A 19,501-nucleotide genomic window follows, 5' to 3' on the forward strand; every position below is an offset into this window, starting at 1 on the left:
TTGTTGTGTGTTCTCTGAATGATCAGAGTTCAGTCGGGTGAGTTGAGTCATTAATGAGTTACAGGATTCATTATAGGAATTAGGCCTTACACAGTTGTGAGGGTGTCTGGGGAAGTGAAGTCTCAGAAGTGGAGATCAGAGTAGATCAGAGGCATCTCCAGGCAGTCTGAGAAGCCAAGTGTGTCCAGCTGCTCAGGTAGGGCTGCAAATGGGAAGCTCATGAGGCATTCCAGGGGAGCTCTTGCCTCTCATCCAGGCAGTGGGCTAGGGCAACCCTTGGTCAGTAGGATCAGTAGTTGAGAAGCAGAGCTAGATATGGAACTGTCATTCCCTGAGCGGTGGGTCTTGTCACCACATTGGCCTAGAATGACCTTCAGAGAACAGTGGCTGTTGATTTACTTCTGCCTGCCAAATCATATGCGATTGACCGTGTTTTGGTCATGTTTAAGTTGGAACCATTACAAGGAAGGGAATTCTGTCAGTTATAGTTCCCACTTTAACCAAATGAACAAGGATAAACTCCTGCAGTCCATTCCTTTCAACTTGGCACTCATTCACACCCCTTATAACCACATTTAACTTGCAAATACAAACAGGAGTAAAATTACTATTCCACCAACAGGATGCAATTTTATACAATGGAAGACATGCTAACTCTCCAAAAAAGATAGGAAGTGCACTCAATCCTTGGGTGATGTTCATTTCTTTTTAGCCGAGTCACATTCCCTCTTTGAGATCCTTTAACTTAAATATTGAGATACAAGGTTAACCACTATTTAAACTTATTATATCAATAATTCTCAACTGGAGGTGATTTTGCTACCAAGGAGATGATACTCAGCAATGTCTGAGTTGTCATAACTGATGGAGGGGGTCAGTGCTACTGACATTTAGTGGGTAGAGGCCAGGGATGCTGCTAACCATCCAACAACGTGAAGGAGAGGCACCCGTAATAACAAAAAGGTATCTGGCCCCAAATGTTCATGGTACTGAGGTTGAGAAACCCTGTGTTAGATAATGGAGAAATGGTAGAGATGGTGTTAGTCTTTTTGGCTACCATAACAGAATATCGCAGATGAGATGGCTTAATCAGAAATTTATTTCCTCATTGTTCTCGAGGTTAAGCAGTCTAATATCAAGGTGCCATCAGGGGTTGGTTTCTGATGAGATTTCTCTTCTTGGCTTGTAAATGATTGCCTTCTTGCTGTGTCCTCACACGGCATCTTCTCTGTGCATGCATGTGTGCAGAGAGAGAGCAATCTCTGATATTTTTTAACTCTTATAAACACACCAATTCTATTGGAAAGATTAGGTGACCTCAGTTAATGTTATTTACCTCCCCAAAGGCTCCTGTCTCCAAATGGTCACATTGGGAGCCGAGGCTTCAACATATATACTTGTTGGGGCAGACAATTCAGTCCATTACAGTGAAATAAAGGAAGAATTTGGTAATATATAGACAAGTGTATTCATTTCAAAGTCAGGGAGAAATTTCATAACTACTACATATTCATTTCTCTCACCAATCACGTGGTTTTAGCTGATATTTATAATTTCCTTCTTTCACTATGTATTCCAAACTTCCTTTGCTCTTGGCAAGCATCTCAGCTGGTCATGTTCCAGTGTAGTGGGCTAACTCAAACTTTCATTTCCAAAGTGTCTGTGCAATTAGCAGCCCTGCCTGTGCTGGGTTGTGGTAGTTTCCATTAATTTTTATAGCAATACGTAGGATTACTAAGACATACCCCAGGGGATCTATATTTGGGATGTATTTCTCTTTATCATCCTGAAGCTTTCTCTGTGTGAGGTAGCAACTCTAATTCTTGAGCGTCATTTTTGCTTTCCCATTCAATACGGTAATCCCTCTGCCTGTTGATTTCACTGGCACAAGGAACTCAAAGTGGCCAGGGATGGCAGTATCAACTTATAGGTTAATGGAATCATTTTTTTAGTCTCTAATGGAAGCATTTCTCCCTTGAGAACTAAGACTTCTAGCCATCAGAGCCCAAAGTTGTGAAGACAGAAAGCAAAAATTTCATTAGTGGATTATTGTAATAGTAAGGAGCTACTCCCATTTCTGGCTCTGGAGAAACAATACCATATATTAATCATATAGAGCATCCTGGAAGACATTCCCCCAGACCTGCAAGGTGTTGCCAGCCAGCTTGATCTGTTTTGAATCTTCAAAAAACCTGTTTTTCTTTCTGTCACCTAGCAGCTTCAAGATGATGGGGAACCTGCTCAAATCAGTGATCTCCACAAGCACGAGCTTATTGTTACACTTGATTTGTTGTAAAATAAGCTCACTGATCAGAAGTAATGCTTCTGGGCAAAATGCCATAATGATGAATAAGGCATTCTATAGGTTCACAGATAGTGGTTTTCTCAGAAGCATTTTGAGCAAGGAAGACAGATCTAGATCCAGAGCAAGCATTGATTTCAGTGAGAACTAAGTGTTGTTGTTGTTGTTGTTGTTGTTGTTGTTTTCATTGAAGTGGTCTAGGGACTTTTTTAGTGGCTCTGCTGATCTCTGCTATTGGCAAATTGAGGATTCAGAGGTGGCTGTGGACAGATCAGCCTTAGGGAGTAAGTCCATGTTGCTGAACCCATGCACAACCTGCATCCTTGTTGCTATAACCATTTAGATTATGAAGCTATTGGCTAAGGACAGGGATGCTTGGGGAGAGAGACTAATTAATATCCACAGAGCAGGTCGTCTTGTCTACTGATTATCAAAATCTTCTTCTGCCATGGTTACTCTTCAGTGAGCATTCATATGGAGCTCACATATGAGCCCGTTTGGAAAGGTCCATTCATATACCTTGTTTTTTTCCCCAGAGCTCCTTTTCCTAACCAACCAGCCGTAGCATTAGTTATTGCACACGAAACAATATAGATCCATACTTTTAGTCATGTCTCCTCCTAGGTAAGATATATAACAGGTATGGTGTTCAAAGTTCTGCCTACCAGGAAGATTTCTCTTCACTGCTGTCTCTCAGGGCCACTCCTGAGTGGGGTTCTGGTTTGTAGCTGTTCACTTTCAAGTGCCAGAATGTTTTGCAGAACCATTAGTAAATCAAGCCTGTAGGTTTTCTTCCTTGGTCACCTTATCATAGAGAACTTCCCATAGGGCCACAGGGGCAGCTGGAGAAGGAGGAAGTAATTTAGCAGGACTAGGGGCCATGGGAATCTGAGCCACCTGCCTCTGTAACCTATGTGTGCCTGCAGGACTTGTACAACCCCGATCTTGTATATTCTGCTACCTCTTGATGACAGGGTACTGCGGTACACACCCAATTTTGTGGCTTGATGAGTCATACAACATACAGTTAATAATGAGTAATTCACATGGTAACTTAGTGACCTGTGGTCAATTGTTGAGTCAAAGCCAGAAGTACTTTCTCAAAAGGAAGACAGTTATCTGCAGAGGATGGTAAAACTCCTTCAAAATCCTAAAGTTCTATGCTGTGATTTGGCTATAGGGGCCTAGCAAAGTCTCCACAGAACATGGCTATTTGCCTCAGACACCCTGATTACCATCAGATCCACTGGGTTATGTGGCCTAGGTGGCAGAGCATCTAAGATCGCCTTTCAAAGAAGCATCAAAAGTCTGTTTCTACTCTCACCCTCATCGAAGGACCATTTTCAACTAGAGTATGGCGTCATGAGATAGAGGATGTGCAGGTGCCTCTGGGATGCCAGTGAATAGGTATTTCAACCACAGTTGCTATTGTTGTTACCTTTTATTTTTGGCATTCACTTTTAGTATAGTTAAATATAATTTAAAAATATTTTTAATTAAAATTTTTGAATCAGCTTATCAAATTGAACTGTGCTCTTATGAGAGGTTCAAAAAGGTTAAATTAATAAATTTGCAAGGAGAGGATTTGCAAACTAAAGATTTATATATTACATAATGGAGGAAAGTCTGTTTTACTTCTGAAATAGCAATAGAGATGCATAGTTTTTTGTTTTGTTGTTTTTACATTTATTTATTTTTGAGAGACAGAGCACAAGCAGGGGAAAGACAGAGAGAGAATGAGACACAGAATCTTAAGCAGGCTCCAGGCTCCGAGCTGACAGCACAGAGCCCAATGCAAGGCTTGAACTCACAAACCATGAGCTCATGACCTGAGCTAGAGTTGGACACTTAACCGACTGAGCCACCCAGGCACCCCTAGTTTTTTTTTTTTTAAGAAATTTTTGTTTGAACAAATATATCATTCACTGTTTACCTAAATCTCCATTTTGGATGTGAAATTAATGTATTACTGAATTTAGTTATTATTTCATGTATAGCATAACATGATTTCAGGGACCTATGATAGGTTTTAGATATTTCTTCCTTTGGAACTGTTCCTTGAGTTTTTTAAAGAGAACTTCTAGGTTGTTGCATGCTGGTAGCATTCTACAAATTCTCTTATCTTTACATTTATCCAGAGTCTTATTTACATTTTATGTTCCAAGAACAAAAGAATTGCTGATCTTTCAAGTAGGAACTAGCAAATGTATATCACATAAAAACTTTTGTTGTACTTCTGGTATAACTCTAGATGAACAGGAAAGATATGAACCTATTTAAAAGAAGGCTTTTTTTGTTTTTGTTGGCATAGCTCTTTTAACTTCAAGGGTTTTAAGATGATCATGGTTTAGTCTAGCTAATGTGACTTCATTACAACAAGAGTTTCATCTCACTTTTGTCAGAAGTGTGAGTTGTATAACTTGAAAAGAGGCTAGAGGTGCATGAGGGGGTAGCTCAGTCAGTTAAGCCTCTGACTCTTAATTTCTGCTTGGGTCATGATGTCACTCACAGTTGTGGGTTCGAGTCCTGCACCGGGCTCCGTGCTGTCAGTCTGGGGCCTGTTTGGGATTCTCTTTCCCTTTCTGCCCCTCCCCTGATTGCAGTCTCTCAAAATAAATAAATAAACTTAAAAAAAAAAAGAGGCTTACCTTTGTAGCTAGGGAAAAATAGGATGTAGAGATACAATAAGGCTGAATCAGTAAGGGCTGGAAAGACTGTTGAGACAGGTAAGAACTCTGAGTCTTCAGAAACAGGTTGTCCAGGAAAGAAGTCTAGGGAGGAAATTACCTGGAGGAAGGAGGCGCTAGTTGTTTACTCTATAAAAATGAAAGAGGCGGAATTAAAGTATGGTGGGGAACTGGGGTTAAATGAAACCATTTAGGAAGCAGGGTGGCAAATTGGCTAACCCTGGCAGAATAAAGCAGGAAATATGCAGATGATCACAAAATAAAATGTATGGGAAAATATAACAGCCTAAGATTAGTGGTATCCTGGTCACTAAAGCAAACCTTGACTATAGTGTGTGTTATCAATAAATGTAGATTGAAAGGATTGAAGGAGAAATTGGCTGATGGGTAGTGGGTAGGATACAGTTGGAATTGAGCTAGATTATTGAATGTGAAGCAACCTGAGAGGAACAGGGTTGTTAACTCCTAGATAGGGCGGGAGAAGCTGTCTGAAATACAGAAGAGGCCAAATTGGTGGGAGCCATCATCTAAATGAAGTTTGCTTCTTAATGTAACAAAGATTTAAGTTCCATGCTAGGTCTTAGTAAAATAGGAGTGTGTGTTTGTCTAACTTAAGTCCTTGATGGTACCTCTAAAATACAAAATTTAAGGTGACACCCTCATATGTGCCACTACCGTAAGTTCCTAGCTGCTACCTAAATGCTGCAAAACTTATTTTGCTGATACTTTAATTTCCTCTTTTAAAAAAAATAATAAAAGAGGGGCACCTGGGTGGCTCAGTCAGTTGAGTGTCTGGCTTCGGCTCAGGTCATGATCTAACAGTTTGTGGGTTCGAGCCCCACGTCAGGCTCTGTGCTGACAGCTATCTCAGAGCCTGTAGCCTGCTTCAGATTCTGTCTCCTTCTCTTTCTGACCCTCCCCTGCTCACGCTGTCTCTCTCTGTCTCTCAAAAAATTAAAAAAAACTTTTTTAATTTAAAAATTAAAAATAAATAAAAAATAAAAGAGAGAGGTTCATTTCTTTACCCTTATTGTCTTTTCTATCGTCTTCCCCTCGCCCCCCCCTTCACCTATTTTTCTCCTCATTGCTTCCTACTTACATTTTCCTTTGCACTAGGGAGAGGAAGTTCAGTGTCAGTATGTTGTGACATGCGCAGGACTTTACTCAGACCGTATTTCAGAGTTGAGCGGCTGTAATCCTGATCCTCAAATTGTACCATTCCGGGGAGATTACCTGGTTTTGAAGCCGGAAAAATGCTATCTTGTAAAAGGAAATATTTACCCGGTAGGTAATGATGCTTCTGCCTTCTTACCCTTCTCAAGATAATTGTGGGCAAAAAGGTAATGAAACAAAAACTTTTATTTGTGTCAGAAGTAAGAACTATTTTGAAGGGCTTTTTGGGCAAGTCCTCCACCTGTTTCTCTTGTCATTAAATCTTTAAATCTTTATCCTAAAATCAGAGTTATGAAATTATAATTAATTGTCCACACACGCATGTCTCTAGAAAGCATGAATGCACCTCAGGAAGGGCTATCAAGAAGGAACCTAATTCTTCGTCCTCTCTGATGGAAGAGGCACTCATAAGGGAACTTTCCCTTACAGCATGCCCAGATACCCAACTGTCTTTCTCAGTTCACTATCGATAGGTGCAGAAAAGGGGATGTGGCTACTCTGTAGTTTCATGGTATAGACAGAACCACTTAAATGAAGAATTCATTCTTCTCTCTGCAACTACTGGGTTAAACCAGGTAAAATTGCCACTATTCAGGTATTTAATGTTTTTGATGGTGCCAAAACATACATTTCATCTCATTCAACCTATTGCATTTCCACTTTCCAAAGGCCTGTACTGTAAATGTGTGTTATTTTCTGGCTGCTCTGAGATTTTACTTGCCAGCTATGTACTTTCCTAGAGGTGGGTGAAGGGCTGGGAAGTGGAGAATTACCTGAACTAGAACAGTTCTCTGTCTTTTCTCTCTCTCCCTCTCCCCACCCCCTTTTTATTTTAACCTAGAAAGAGGAACAGATGGGACAGTGTATATTGGTATCAATAGTATCAGTGTTTTTTGTGTGGCATTTCTAGGTAGAAGCATGTAAACATAGAAAGGAATATCTGAATAGCAGATCCAAAGTAATGCAGATTAAATGCATGGGAAGAAAGTGTTTTGTATTACCAGTTGTGTGTTTGCATGTTTAATAGAATACAGTTTGAAATGGGGCTAACAACTCTTTCCCATGTTAAATCCCTAGGTTCCAGATAGCCGGTTTCCTTTCCTTGGGGTTCACTTCACACCAAGGATGGATGGCAGTATTTGGCTAGGGCCTAATGCAGTCCTTGCCTTTAAACGAGAGGGCTACAAACCCTTTGACTTCAGTGCCAGAGATATTATGGATGTAATTATCAAGAGGTAACTTTATTTACGTAAAAAAAATTTTATATGCTTATATTTTTAAGGTGGGAAATTTTGTCTTTCTTGATAATTCTCTTTATTGAGTAAATCCTCTTATTTGTGATTGGTATGTTGATTTTTTTTTTAATCTGGATTCAGAGCTTCATATAATGCACATAAAGTTTTAATTACTTCAACAAATTCTTATGAGCCAGTGTGGTATCTTGGTCAAAAAGAACAAGACCAAGAGCCAAACACATATCTGACAACCCAAATCTTGTTTGGCTAATCTTCTAGTTGAGTTTGGGAAAAAAAAGTTTCTTTCAAAATCAGTAGATGGTTTACTTTGATAAGATCATTTCCAACCAGTCACCATCATTTTGAAAACCACTGGAGAAATTGCTGAATACCAATGCTGTTTCCTTTTGTGGAAAACTAACAATAAATTGTGTTGACCTATATGGCAGATTCTTTATGGTTAATAAGAACTACTCAGTGAGATATTTTGTTTGGTCCTTTAAATAGTATTGCACTCTACAGGGTTTTACATCAAAATCACTAAAAAACTTGTTAAGCTGTACTTACCCTTCACTGATTGTGAAACAGAGATTTTAGGGTGGGGCTTTCCAGCATGTGTGCTTATAAAAATACATATACATTTACATAGGCTCTGTAGAGTCTTGCTTGAGGATCTGGAGTATTTTACCCCTCTGGCTGACTACAGAAAAGTAGGGTAGATATTTCACTTGCTTAATGGCTCTGATTTAAAGATCTGTTAATGCCTTTTAGGTGTGGTTTTGAAAGCACATAACATTTGCATTAGAAAACTTTCCTCTTACAACATGGATGGAGCTAAAGTGTATTATGCTAAGCAAAATAAGTCAGTCAGAGAAAGACAAATATCATGATTTCACTCATGCAAAATTTAAGAAACAAAACAGATGAACATAGGGGAAAGGAAGGAAAAGTAAGATAAAAAGAGAGGGAGGCAAACTATAAGAGGCTCTTAAATACAGAGACAGACTGAGGGTTGCTGGATGGGAGGTGGGTTGGAGGGTGAGCTGAATGGATGACGGGCATTAAGGAGTGCACTTGTTGGGTTGAGCACTGGGTGTTATAGGTATGTGATGAATCACTGGGTTCTGTTCCTGAAACCAATACTGCACTATATATTGACTTACTTGAATTTTAATTAAAAAAAAAAAAGAAAAAGAAAACTTTGCTGTTGGCAAGGCTTCATAGAATCCCCTGGGAGTTTAAGTTTGGAAGGTATTCCTTTGATGAAGTTTCCTTCTTACATTGGCCAAAAGTTGATTTTCTTTTAATACGTGTTTTTTCCTGACTTTGCCACCCCTCTAAAAATCTCATAGTTGTAAAGATGTTTTATAGTAATGAAGAATTCCTTTCTTTCATAAAGATTTTAAATTTCTTGCTTTCAGTGGCTTGCTTAAATTGGTGTTCCAGAATTTTTCCTACGGAGTTAATGAAATGTATAAGGCCTGTTTTCTCAGTGCAACAGTGAAGCACCTTCAGAAGTTTATTCCTGAAATTACTGTCAGTGATATACTTAGGTAAGGAAAAGCTATGGGGATTGCAAATATGGTCATGACCTACGTGAATTTGGCAAGTGGTTCTGACTTGGTGATTCGTAAGCACGCTTACAGACCCACTGAGTCCTAATCAGCAGTGTACTTTGAAGTACTCTCTCTGACTCCATCCCTCCATGAAACTCTATGGCACCGAATGTCTGTCTTCTCAGTAACAGCTGCTGAACTTGCCTGAGAAGAGCATTAATCGTGTCAGCTGTCTGCCTTAGGAGAGCTGAGTGTCATGGTCTAAATCTGACACTAATGTATCATTCTCAGACCAGCCTCTTTGAATCCTTAGAAAAACTATTAAAACCCAGCTAGTGTTTTTACTCTTATCTTTCTTCTACTCACCCCCTGAAATGACGGGGATAAAAATATCTAGGCTTTCTTTTCTTTTACTCACCTATAAAAAAAGGCTTTTGTGTTTCAGTGGTCTGCTTTAGCAGACTTGCTATGTTTTATATCTGAAAATAGATTAGTCAAATCTGGTATCTGTTACTGCAATTAATATTCCTCAAATAACACAATAGGTGGGCATCGTGAATTCTGTATATAAACAGTTGCAGTGAATTTAGTACCGTTATTCTATTACCATCCTTTCATAGAGGCCTGCGGAAAACTCTTTAGACCAGTGGGTTTCATATGGTAGAACTGGGTTTTAGTGAATATTCCTGTCTCTCAGTGTAAGGGTGCAAATTTCATTTTCATTAGTATTTAATAGAGAAGGACACACAGCGCTGTAGACAGGTTACATTTAGGGACAAATTCAACCTAATCAGAGACTTTCCCTTCAGCAATTCCATGTACTCTTTCCCTTAATTCCTGTAGCTATTAAAAGAAGGAAATTTGGGGTGCCTGAGTGGCTCAGTCCGGTAAGTGTTCAACTTCGGCTCAGGTCATGATCTCACGGCTGGTGAGTTCGAGGCCCTGGTTCGGCTCTGGGCTGACAGTTCAGAGCCTGGAGCCTGCTTCGGATTCTGTGTCTCCCTCTCTTTCTGCCCCTTCCAAGCATGTACTCTGTCTCTTTCTCTTTCTCAAAAATAAGTAAACATAAAAAAAATTTTTTTTTTAAGAAGGAAATTATCAGTAGCAAAAAGGAAGTTATAGAAAATATGTTTGATACCATTTATATCAGTTTAAACAATACCATATATAGTTTATGGATTCTATATGTCATGTGAAAATAGTAATGAGCATGTGAGTCACCTAATGCAGGAGAGTGGTTACCTCTCAGGAGAGGAAGGGATGGAATCAGAGTCCACAGGGGCTTCTGTCATATCTGTAAGCTTTGTCTCTTAAGCTGTTTGGTAAGAACATAGGTAGTTATTATGTTATTCTCTGTACCTTGTTATAAGCATGCAGTGTTATATCATAATAATAAAATTGGATTGACAGACTTTCCCACACTTGGAAGCTCAAGTCCTGCCTGTCTTGCAACTCAGTGCAGTAGAACCATAAATTCTGTATCATTACTATTGAGGCAGAAGCATATTCAGCAGTTTCAGACAGTTCAGAGAACTGAAGCCACACTCTCAGTGGGATGTTTAGTTCAAGACAGTGTCCTTAAATTCCCACGAAAGAGCATCCAAAAAAATCCCAAAAAACAAAACCAAAGGACATCCAGTTTGACTTCTTTCTGCTTAGCCAGAGCATTTGGGGTGATAATTTACTGGTGAACATTGGAATGGAGTGTAAAGTTACAGTCTGTCATGTACAAGAGTTAGGTATATAAATTTATCATTGTTAAGTGATGATCTCTAAGGTTGTTAATTTTATCTGTGAAGTCCTCTAATTTGTTCTGTGATTAATTTTGACATGATAATCTAGCAGCAGTAAGTGTAAGAGATGAAGGCATACATGCCAAGATCCCCATTTCGTCCCACTCTTTATGGTGAAAAATGTCTTATTTGGAGAATTTTAGAGTAAATTTTTAAGCAAGATGTTTTCATGGTGAGTGATAGCTAAAGACTATATACTATGTCACTGTGAAGTGTAAAGGTGAAAGCCAAACAGTTCTACAATTAAGGTGATGTAGGTCAAAGTTTCTCAGTCTTGGCACTACTGAAATTTTGGCCCAAACAATCCTTTGCTGTGGGAGACTGTCCAGTTCATTGTAGAATGTTTAGCAGCGCTCCTAGCCTCTACCCACCAAATGCCAGCAGTATTCTCCTACTTACAACCAAAAATGTCTCCAGACATTGCCAAATGTTCCCCAGGGCAGGGGCGGGGGGCAAAATCTCCCTTGGTTGGGAACAGGTAGGCTAGAGAATTGGTCAACCCTCATACTACAAAATACCAGAGTTGGGAGAAAATATAAAAATCCCTTGAAATACATATAGTTGTGAATGCAACAAAATAATCCCAGGAGCAAAAGTAAAAAGGAAATAGAAAACCCATGTACTAAGAGGAATTGACACTGATGCTATTCTGGGTGGGAAGGTATTAGATTTGCTGATTTTGATATAAACGTAACAGTTTTATTTTTAATTGATATATGATTTCCTATAAAATATGCAGATCTTAAGTGCTCAACGGATTTTGGCAATTGTATAAGCTCATCTATCTACTACGTAGAGCAAGATATAAAACATTAGGGACTTATGTTTTGATTGCCACTAAAGTGCTGGGACAGAGGCTTAGTCTATAAAAGGTACAAACTTGGAACTGAGACCCCTGTATAAAGCCAAGGACTCTTGAAGGGCTGTACCCTCAGTGAAAAGGGGGCACTTGGGGGGAAGAGCACTGGGTGTTGTATGGAAAACAATTTGACAATAAAATATTATGGAGAAAAAAAAAAAAAGGGAAGTCTAGGGAAAAAATCCCGTTAGCACCAGAAAGTGTTCAGGAATATCGTCTGTCCTTGTCTTGGGGGTAGAGGCAATGTTGAATCGGTGGAATCTCCTAAAAATTTAGAACCCTGGGCCTGCCCTCAAAAGTGCTCAGAGTTTCATTTTATACCACCACTTGATCTAGGAACCTTAAGCTGAGAAAGTAACTTAAAAAGTAGATCCAGGGGCACCTGGCCGGCTCAGTTTGTAGAGCATGTGGCTTTTTTTCTTTTAAGTTTATTTATTTTGAGAAAGACAGAGACAGCATGAGATGGGGAGGGACGGATAGAGAGAAGGAGAAAGAGAATCCCAAGCAGGCTCTCCCCTGTCAGTGCAGAGCCCAACTGGGAGCTTGAACCTACAAATCGTGAGATCATGACTTGAACTGAAACCAAAAGTCAGACACTTAACCGACTGAGCTACCCAGGCACCCTGAGCATGCAACTCTTAATTCCCAGGTCAGGAGTTTTAGCCTCACATTGGATATGGAGATTACTTAAAAAAAAAAAAAAGTAAACCCAGCTTGTTCAGATCATGCTTCCAACTAACCATTTCTCCCTCTGTCACTTTAAACAAATTAGAGAGAGTGACAATCAGGGTGATTTGACAACAGACTGAATTACTGATACAAAGCAATTATTAGTTTTGAATTAATATTTTTAAGAATACTTTTCCTTTTTTTTTTTAATGTTTTATTTATTTTTGATACAGAGAGAGAGCATGAGAGGGGGAGGGGCAGAGAGAGAAGACACAGAGTCGGAAGCAGGCTCCAGGTCCGAGCTTATCAGCACAGAGCCTGACATGGGGCTCAAACCCACGAACGTGAGATCTGACCTGAGCCGAAGTCGGAGGCTTAACCGACTGAACCACTCAGGCACCCCAGAATACTTTTACTTTTATTATTTTTTAATGTTTGTTTGTTTTGAAAGAGAGAGTGTGTGTGTGCAAGTGCATGTGCAAGCAGGGGAGGGGATGAGCGAATCCCAAGCAGATTCTGAGCTGTCAGCACAGAGCCTAACACAGGGGCCCAAGCTCAGGAACTGTGAGATCATGACCTGAGCCAAACTCAAGTCAGACGCTTAACCAACTGAGCCAGCCAGGCACCCCTTTTAAGAATCCTTTTAAGGGGCGCCTGGGTGGCTCAGTCGGTTAAACCTCCGACTTCGGCTCAGGTCATGATCTCATCACATTCGTGGGTTTGAGCCCCGCATCAGGCTCTGTGCTGACAGCTAGCTCAGAGCCTGGAGCCTGCTTTTGGTTCTGTGTCTCCTTCTCTCTCTGCCCCTCCTCCTCTCATGCTCTGTCTCTCTGTGCATCAAAAAATAAATAAAGCATTTATGAAAAAAAAAGAAAATTATAAAAAAAAAGAATCCTTTTAAAAGAAAAGAAATGAAATGATATGCTATCTGTGATTTGCTTTAGAATAATCCAGTGAGGAGAGGTGGAAAGTGAGGGGAAATGTAAATGAAATAGAATTAGCTGCTGTAGATTGTTGTTGAAACTAGGTAATACATACATAGCAGTTCATTATGTTATTCATTTTACTTTTGTATGTATTTAAAAATACCCATTAAAAAAAAGTGCTCCAGGGATGGTAATGTTTCTGGAGCATTGGATAGAAGCAAATGTGAAACCTCTCTGCAGGGACATAACCTAAACCCATCCTGTATAGTAGTACCCCAGACAAAGTCCTGCTGAACAGGACACCATCAAACATTAAAAAGCACCTTAAGTGAGAATAGGCAGATAGAATAAATACCAGAATAGACCACTAATAACATTGGGTATTAGTAATGTTAGAAACAATAAACTAACCCATTGAATTTAAATGATTAATAGTAGTATCAGAAACCATAAAATAATCCAGTGAATTAAATACAAAAAAGAACAGAAATCATGAAAAAGAATAAGACACCTCCCTCCCAAAAAAACCTGGGTAAATTTGGAAACCAACTAATTAGAATTTCTGGAATAGAAAAATATACTTCTTAAATTTTAAAACTCAAATGACTAAGTTAGATAGTTGGTTAGACCCACCTTAAGAGAAAATTAAGTTGAACGGTAAATCTGAAGAACTTAGAGAACATTGCAAGATAAAGTTGTATAGTATAGGGATTAGAAGAAAATGTGAAGATTCCAGACTATATCTCTTAGGATTCCCAGAGAAATTGAGAAGAGGCATTACTTTGCAGAAGAGTATTTGAGAAATTCCTAGAATTGACAAAATGACATAAAATTCACAGGATTCACAGTGAATCCCATCTCAGTAAGTGAAACGAAATACAAGAATGGAAATAGATTGTATAACTTATGATTTAGTACAGGAGGAAAAAAGAATAGGGACTATTCAATAAGATTGGAGATGAGAAAAGGAGATGAGGAAACTCAGAAAAATCAGATTAAATAGCATAAAGTAATATAGTAGTGATTATAGCATAAAATAATATTTCAGTGATTATAGTAAGTATAAGTGTACTTAATAGTTAAGACAGAAATTGTCACATTGGATTAAAAAATGCATCTGTGTGCTAGGCAAATTGCCTATTAGAAGAAAGATAAGTACTGGGTCATTTCAGATAAAATACATTCAAATAAAAGAAAAAAATTGTTAGAGATAAAGAAGGTCACTATAAACTCGTTGCATATAACAGAGATATGAAGTACAGAGAACAAAAATGAACCTAACTGCAAGCAGAAATCAACAAATCTACAATTGTGGTGGGTTATTTTAAGACATGTCTGTTGATAGAAGGTTAGATTAAGCAGATAAAATATTAGAAGATTTAAATAACACAATTAAAATACTTGCTTGGATGTACAGAACTCCCCAACCCCCATTACAAGCTGCTTGTGTTATTCAAGCCCTCAGAAAATTTTTACAAAGACTCAAAAAGTTCTAATGCCTAAATCAAGTTCTCAACAAAATTCAAAAAACTGGGCATAGAAAAACCATGTTCTCTTGTCACAATCCAGCTAGGGTGAAGATTCGTGACAAAAATTCCTCTCCCTCATGTTTGGAAATTAAGATTGAGAGTAGTTTACTTTCCCCATACAGTATGCTCATGTGAGCTTCTGTTTTTAGATTAACAGGAGATCCCATGGTGAGTTTTATAAAATACTAAATTGTCCTGTTTGGAACTGGTCAAAGATGTCAATTGTAGCCTTTCATAAAACTCTTCCAGCTCACAGGATAATGCCTGCCACAGAACAATAAAGCAATAAATACAGCACTTTTCAAATGAAGGAATGCCATTAGTTACATATTTTTATTATTAAAAAAATTTTAAGGTTACTTATTTTGAGAGAGAGATTGAGAGCAGGAGAGGGGCAAGGAGAGAGGGAAAAGCAAGGACACCAAGCAAGCACCAGGCTGCCAGCACTGAGCCTGATGTGGGGCTTGATCTCATGAAGCATGAGAGCCTTACCTGAGCCGAAATCAAGAGTTGGACACTTAACTAAGCTACCCAGGTGCCCCTAATTTGTTTTTTATTTTAGAGAGAGAGAGAGGGGTGCCTGGGTGCCTCAATTGGTTAACTGTCTGACTTCTGCTCAGGTCATGATCTCATGGTTTGTGAGTTTAAGCCCCGCATCAGGCTATGTGCTGACAGCTTGGAGTCTGGAGTCTGTTCCAGATTCTGTGTCTCCCTCTCTCTCTGCTCCTCCCCTGCACAAACAGGAGAGGGGCAGAGGGTGAGGGTGAGGGTGAGGGTGAGAGAGAGGGAGAGGGAGAGGGAGAGGGAGAGAGAGAGAGAGAGAGAGAGAGAGAGAGAGAGAGAGAGAGAGAATCTTAAGCAGACTTGACACAGCACAGAGCCCAATGTGGCACTTAATCCCATGTCCCTGAGATGGTGACTAGAGCCAAAATCAAGAGTGGGACACTCAACCAACTGAACTGCCAAGGCGCCCCTCATATTCACCTTTTGTTTCTAGACATATTTAAGGGTCTATAATTTATATTCCCATTAAATTTAGCTACAAGTAGAGCAAACTACATAGCTACAGCACTAAACAATGTAGCTGAATTGACAAATATTAAATTTGCTAAATTGTTCTTTTACCTATTAAAATAGAATTTTAAAGAATTAGAAGTTAAAAAATTAAGTTTCCAGCCTTATTGCTTACTTACTATGCACAAGGCACAAATCTGGAGGTGAGGGTCAGGTAAGGGTGTTATGTAAGATGCTGACCCTTAAGAAATCTATGGTTTATCTTACCTGAAATTTCAAGTGATAATACTTGTCCTAAGCCGAGGTGTTCTGAGGAGGAATGCCTATATGTAATCATGCACAGAAAAACCCTGAAGTTGCATTAAGTACTGAAGAAGAAACCTGAAGAATTTGGTAAACATTTCATGTTAGGGGCACCTGGGTGACTTGGCTGAGCCTCCAACTTCAGCTCAGGTCATGATCTCACAGTTGTGGGTTTGAGTCCTGCATCGGGCACTGTGCTGACAGCTCAGAGCTTGGAATCTGCTTCGGATTTTGTGTCTCCTTCTCCCTCTGTCCCTCCCCTGCTCACGCTCTGTCTTTATTTCTCTCAAAAATAAATAAACACCGGGGCACCTGGGTGGCTCAGTCTGTTGAGCGTCGACTTTGGTTCAGGTCATGGTCTCACGGTTCGTGGGTTCGAGCCCTGCATCGGGCTCTGTGCTGACTGCTAGCTCAGAGCCTGAGCCTGCTTTGGATTCTGTGTCTCTTTCTCTCTCTGCCCCTCCCCTGTTCATGCTCTGTCTCTCTCTGTCTCTCAAAAATAAATAAAATGTAAAAAAAATTAAAAATAAATAAACATTAAAAGATTTAAACATTTCATGTGAAATAGTTAACTTTAGCTTGAGCTAAAATGAGATCCTTAGAAAAATAATATTGTATATTGTTTTTTACAGTTTGGATTATAGGTTTTGAACATTTGGGCAGGAGGGGACACTGAGAAGATAATTGGTGTTTGGAAGAGAAATAAGAATGAGACACATTTGTAACTCTAGTTAATCAATGCTAACTTATTTTTGCTTAAAAGGGCAAGTTAGGGGAATGTATACTAATAAACCTCTGGAAGAGAGGAAAGTTTTATTTTCTTCTTCAGGGAAAGAGGGGGCAAATGCTGTTTTGATGGGTTGTGATAAGCTACAAATACAGAATATACAAAGTGGAGTGCATGCTGACTGATAACATGGTGTGTCAGCTGATATATATCTTTAAGACATCTTAGCATCAGTCCAGTTCTTTTTATGTTCTCTATGTTGTATCTGATACTTACTTAGGAATGCTTACACCTCAAAACTCTCCTGCCCAGATTCCTTGCAGGCTTCTGTAAGGAATATTAACCTTTATTATAGAATCTTCCACCCTTGTTGTAATTCTTATTTACCTCTCTACAGATGAATAGGATGGCTCTATGACTTCAGGCAGGTTATATAATCTGTTTCTTTGCTGTTAAATATATACTTGTACCAGCCTCTTATAGTTGTTGTAAGAATTAGAATTCCTAGTACAGAGAAAGCACTTAGTCAATAAAATGATATTATTATTATCATTATCATTACCATTATCATTATCATTGGAGGGCAGTGATCTTCTATTGGTCTTTCTATCTTGCTCAAGTATTTATCTTCATTGGCCCAGAATCATTAAAACTGTTTAATATGGTTGCCTGATTTCTTGAATCTTGGTGGTGTGTATAAGACAACTATTTTCTTTCTCTTTTTTAAAATTTATTATTTTCTTTTAAGTAAGCTCTGTGCCCAACGTGGGGCTTGAACTCCCAACCTTAAGAGCAAGACTTGCATGCTCTACCGAATGAGCCAGCAAGGCACCCCTAAAGCAGCTGTTTTCAGACTGTGTTTTCTGAACAGTTTCAAGGAAAGTACTCTTTTTTTTTTTTTTTTTTTTTAGGTTAAGTTGGATTTATTTTTATTTGTAAGAGAACCCTCTTGCAACAGGTGTACTCATTTCTCCTAAAAATGGTGGCATTCTTTTAAACTATTCTTTTAGAAGCAGCAGTTACATGGAATATTGGGTTCAACCTAAAAATGTGGTCCCTAGTTAACTTTATTATTCTGCATATAAGCATGATAAAAGGTTGGGATAGTCTTCCCATTTCCAAGCAGAATATAATTTAAAGAGCTTGTCCTTACCAAACCCCTAAAAACAGCCATTTGGTGTGTTGTTTTTAATGTTGATTTATTTTTAAGAAAGAGACAGCATGAGCAGGGGAGAGGCAGAGAGAGAAGGGGACAGAGGATCTGAAGCAGGGTAGTGAGAGCAGAGAACCCAATGTGGGGCGTGAACTCACGAACCTGAGCCAAAGTCAGACACTTAACTACCCGAGCCACTGAGATGCCCCAAAATAGCCATTTGAGAGTAAACCAGCAGAGCATTACATCACCCCCATTGAACTGTGGGTTTCATTACAGGCACCAATAAACCTACATAGCTAGCTTCTGCATTCTACTTTTACAGAATTTATTTTATACCTATTATATGAAATAGCATTTTAAACACACATAAACTCCATCACAAGATAAAGCAAGAACAGATGTGAGAAGTGTTTATCAGAAATAGGATACACCATCACTTAATAGTCTTCAAACAATATTGCACTTAAACTTTCATAATCTTGACAGTGTGCTCTTGGAACAATCTGCAGAAAACTCATTTTAACAGACAAAGAACACTTTTAAACAGACATGATTGTCCTAAATTGTTTATGAGGTAAGAATGTTACAAACATTGCTTACATTAGTGGTGTCGGTGAAGCTGGAGAGGATTGCACCTTCTCCACGCCAGACAGCCAGAACCACTGACGTCGTGGTGGAGCTTGGACCCTCTCCAAGACTGCGTTCTTGTGGCCTGCAGATGTCAGCCCCTGCATCCCCCTGTGCTTGTGGACTGGTTTGGTGACCCCGTGGGTGTCAGGATTTCTTCTGATAGCTTTATGGAATGGATCAATGAGGAATTTGTATGTGGAATCTTCACCAACCCAGTAAAAATTCAGGATTCTCAGAGACCCACAGTGGCCTCCAGCTTGCTCATGTGCAACAGACTGAAGGCTTCAGTAAACTTTTAGCTGGTTAGCGCCATGATGGACAGGCTTGCCCTAGGTCACACCTTTAGGAACTGGGAGTTTTCAGCCACCACATGACACACAAGTCTGATACATGACCTAACCTTGCTTGGCCTTGTGCAAGAGAGGTACTTTTGGATTCAAAAATATTCTATTCAGATTTCATCTATAAATTCTAACTATCTTTTTAAAAAATTAATTTTTGAACTCAAGTGTTATACAGCAGAACTTTCAGTAGTAAAGCCTCATACTGTATTAACATGCTGCCAAGTTAATTCATTTTTGTGCTTTTTCTGTCATCTGTGTTTAACTAATTGAAGGTAAATTAGTGAGCACTAAACTGTTGAAAATAGAGACAAATTACAGAAAAGAACTTGTTGCCATTTGCAAATATTTTTCTCCATAAATTTTATTTTTTTTAATTTATTTTTTCTGTTTATTTATTTCTTTTAACATATGCAATTATTTTCCATCATTTACACTACTGTAGTTACAATTACACTCCAAACAGAAAAGCACAGTAAAAAATCAAAACCCCAACTTCTATTTCATGTAATTAGACTTATACAGAAATTAGAAGGTTATGTAACAACTAGTTAATCACCTAATTTCACAGCTATCTGAAGTGGCGATCATTATATAGCAG

General features: G+C 38.9%; 1 protein-coding gene across 3 annotated transcripts in view; it reads left to right on the plus strand.

Moving 5' to 3' along the window:
* The window catches only part of L2HGDH (L-2-hydroxyglutarate dehydrogenase), a 43,335-nt gene that overhangs the window by 20,763 nt on the left and 3,071 nt on the right, over positions 1 to 19,501 (plus strand). Inside the window, exons 7-9 of one of the 3 annotated variants that reach the window (XM_029952458.1) lie at positions 6,106 to 6,273; positions 7,240 to 7,397; positions 8,819 to 8,950. In XM_029952458.1, coding sequence (XP_029808318.1) covers positions 6,106 to 6,273; positions 7,240 to 7,397; positions 8,819 to 8,950 — 458 coding nt within the window. The remainder of the gene's footprint in view (positions 1 to 6,105; positions 6,274 to 7,239; positions 7,398 to 8,818; positions 8,951 to 19,501) is intronic. The other 2 variants (XM_029952459.1, XM_029952461.1) reach the window with 2 other exon arrangements.

The sequence above is a fragment of the Suricata suricatta genome, chromosome 9 (assembly GCF_006229205.1).
Source record: "Suricata suricatta isolate VVHF042 chromosome 9, meerkat_22Aug2017_6uvM2_HiC, whole genome shotgun sequence".
NCBI classification, from domain to species: domain Eukaryota; kingdom Metazoa; phylum Chordata; class Mammalia; order Carnivora; family Herpestidae; genus Suricata; species Suricata suricatta.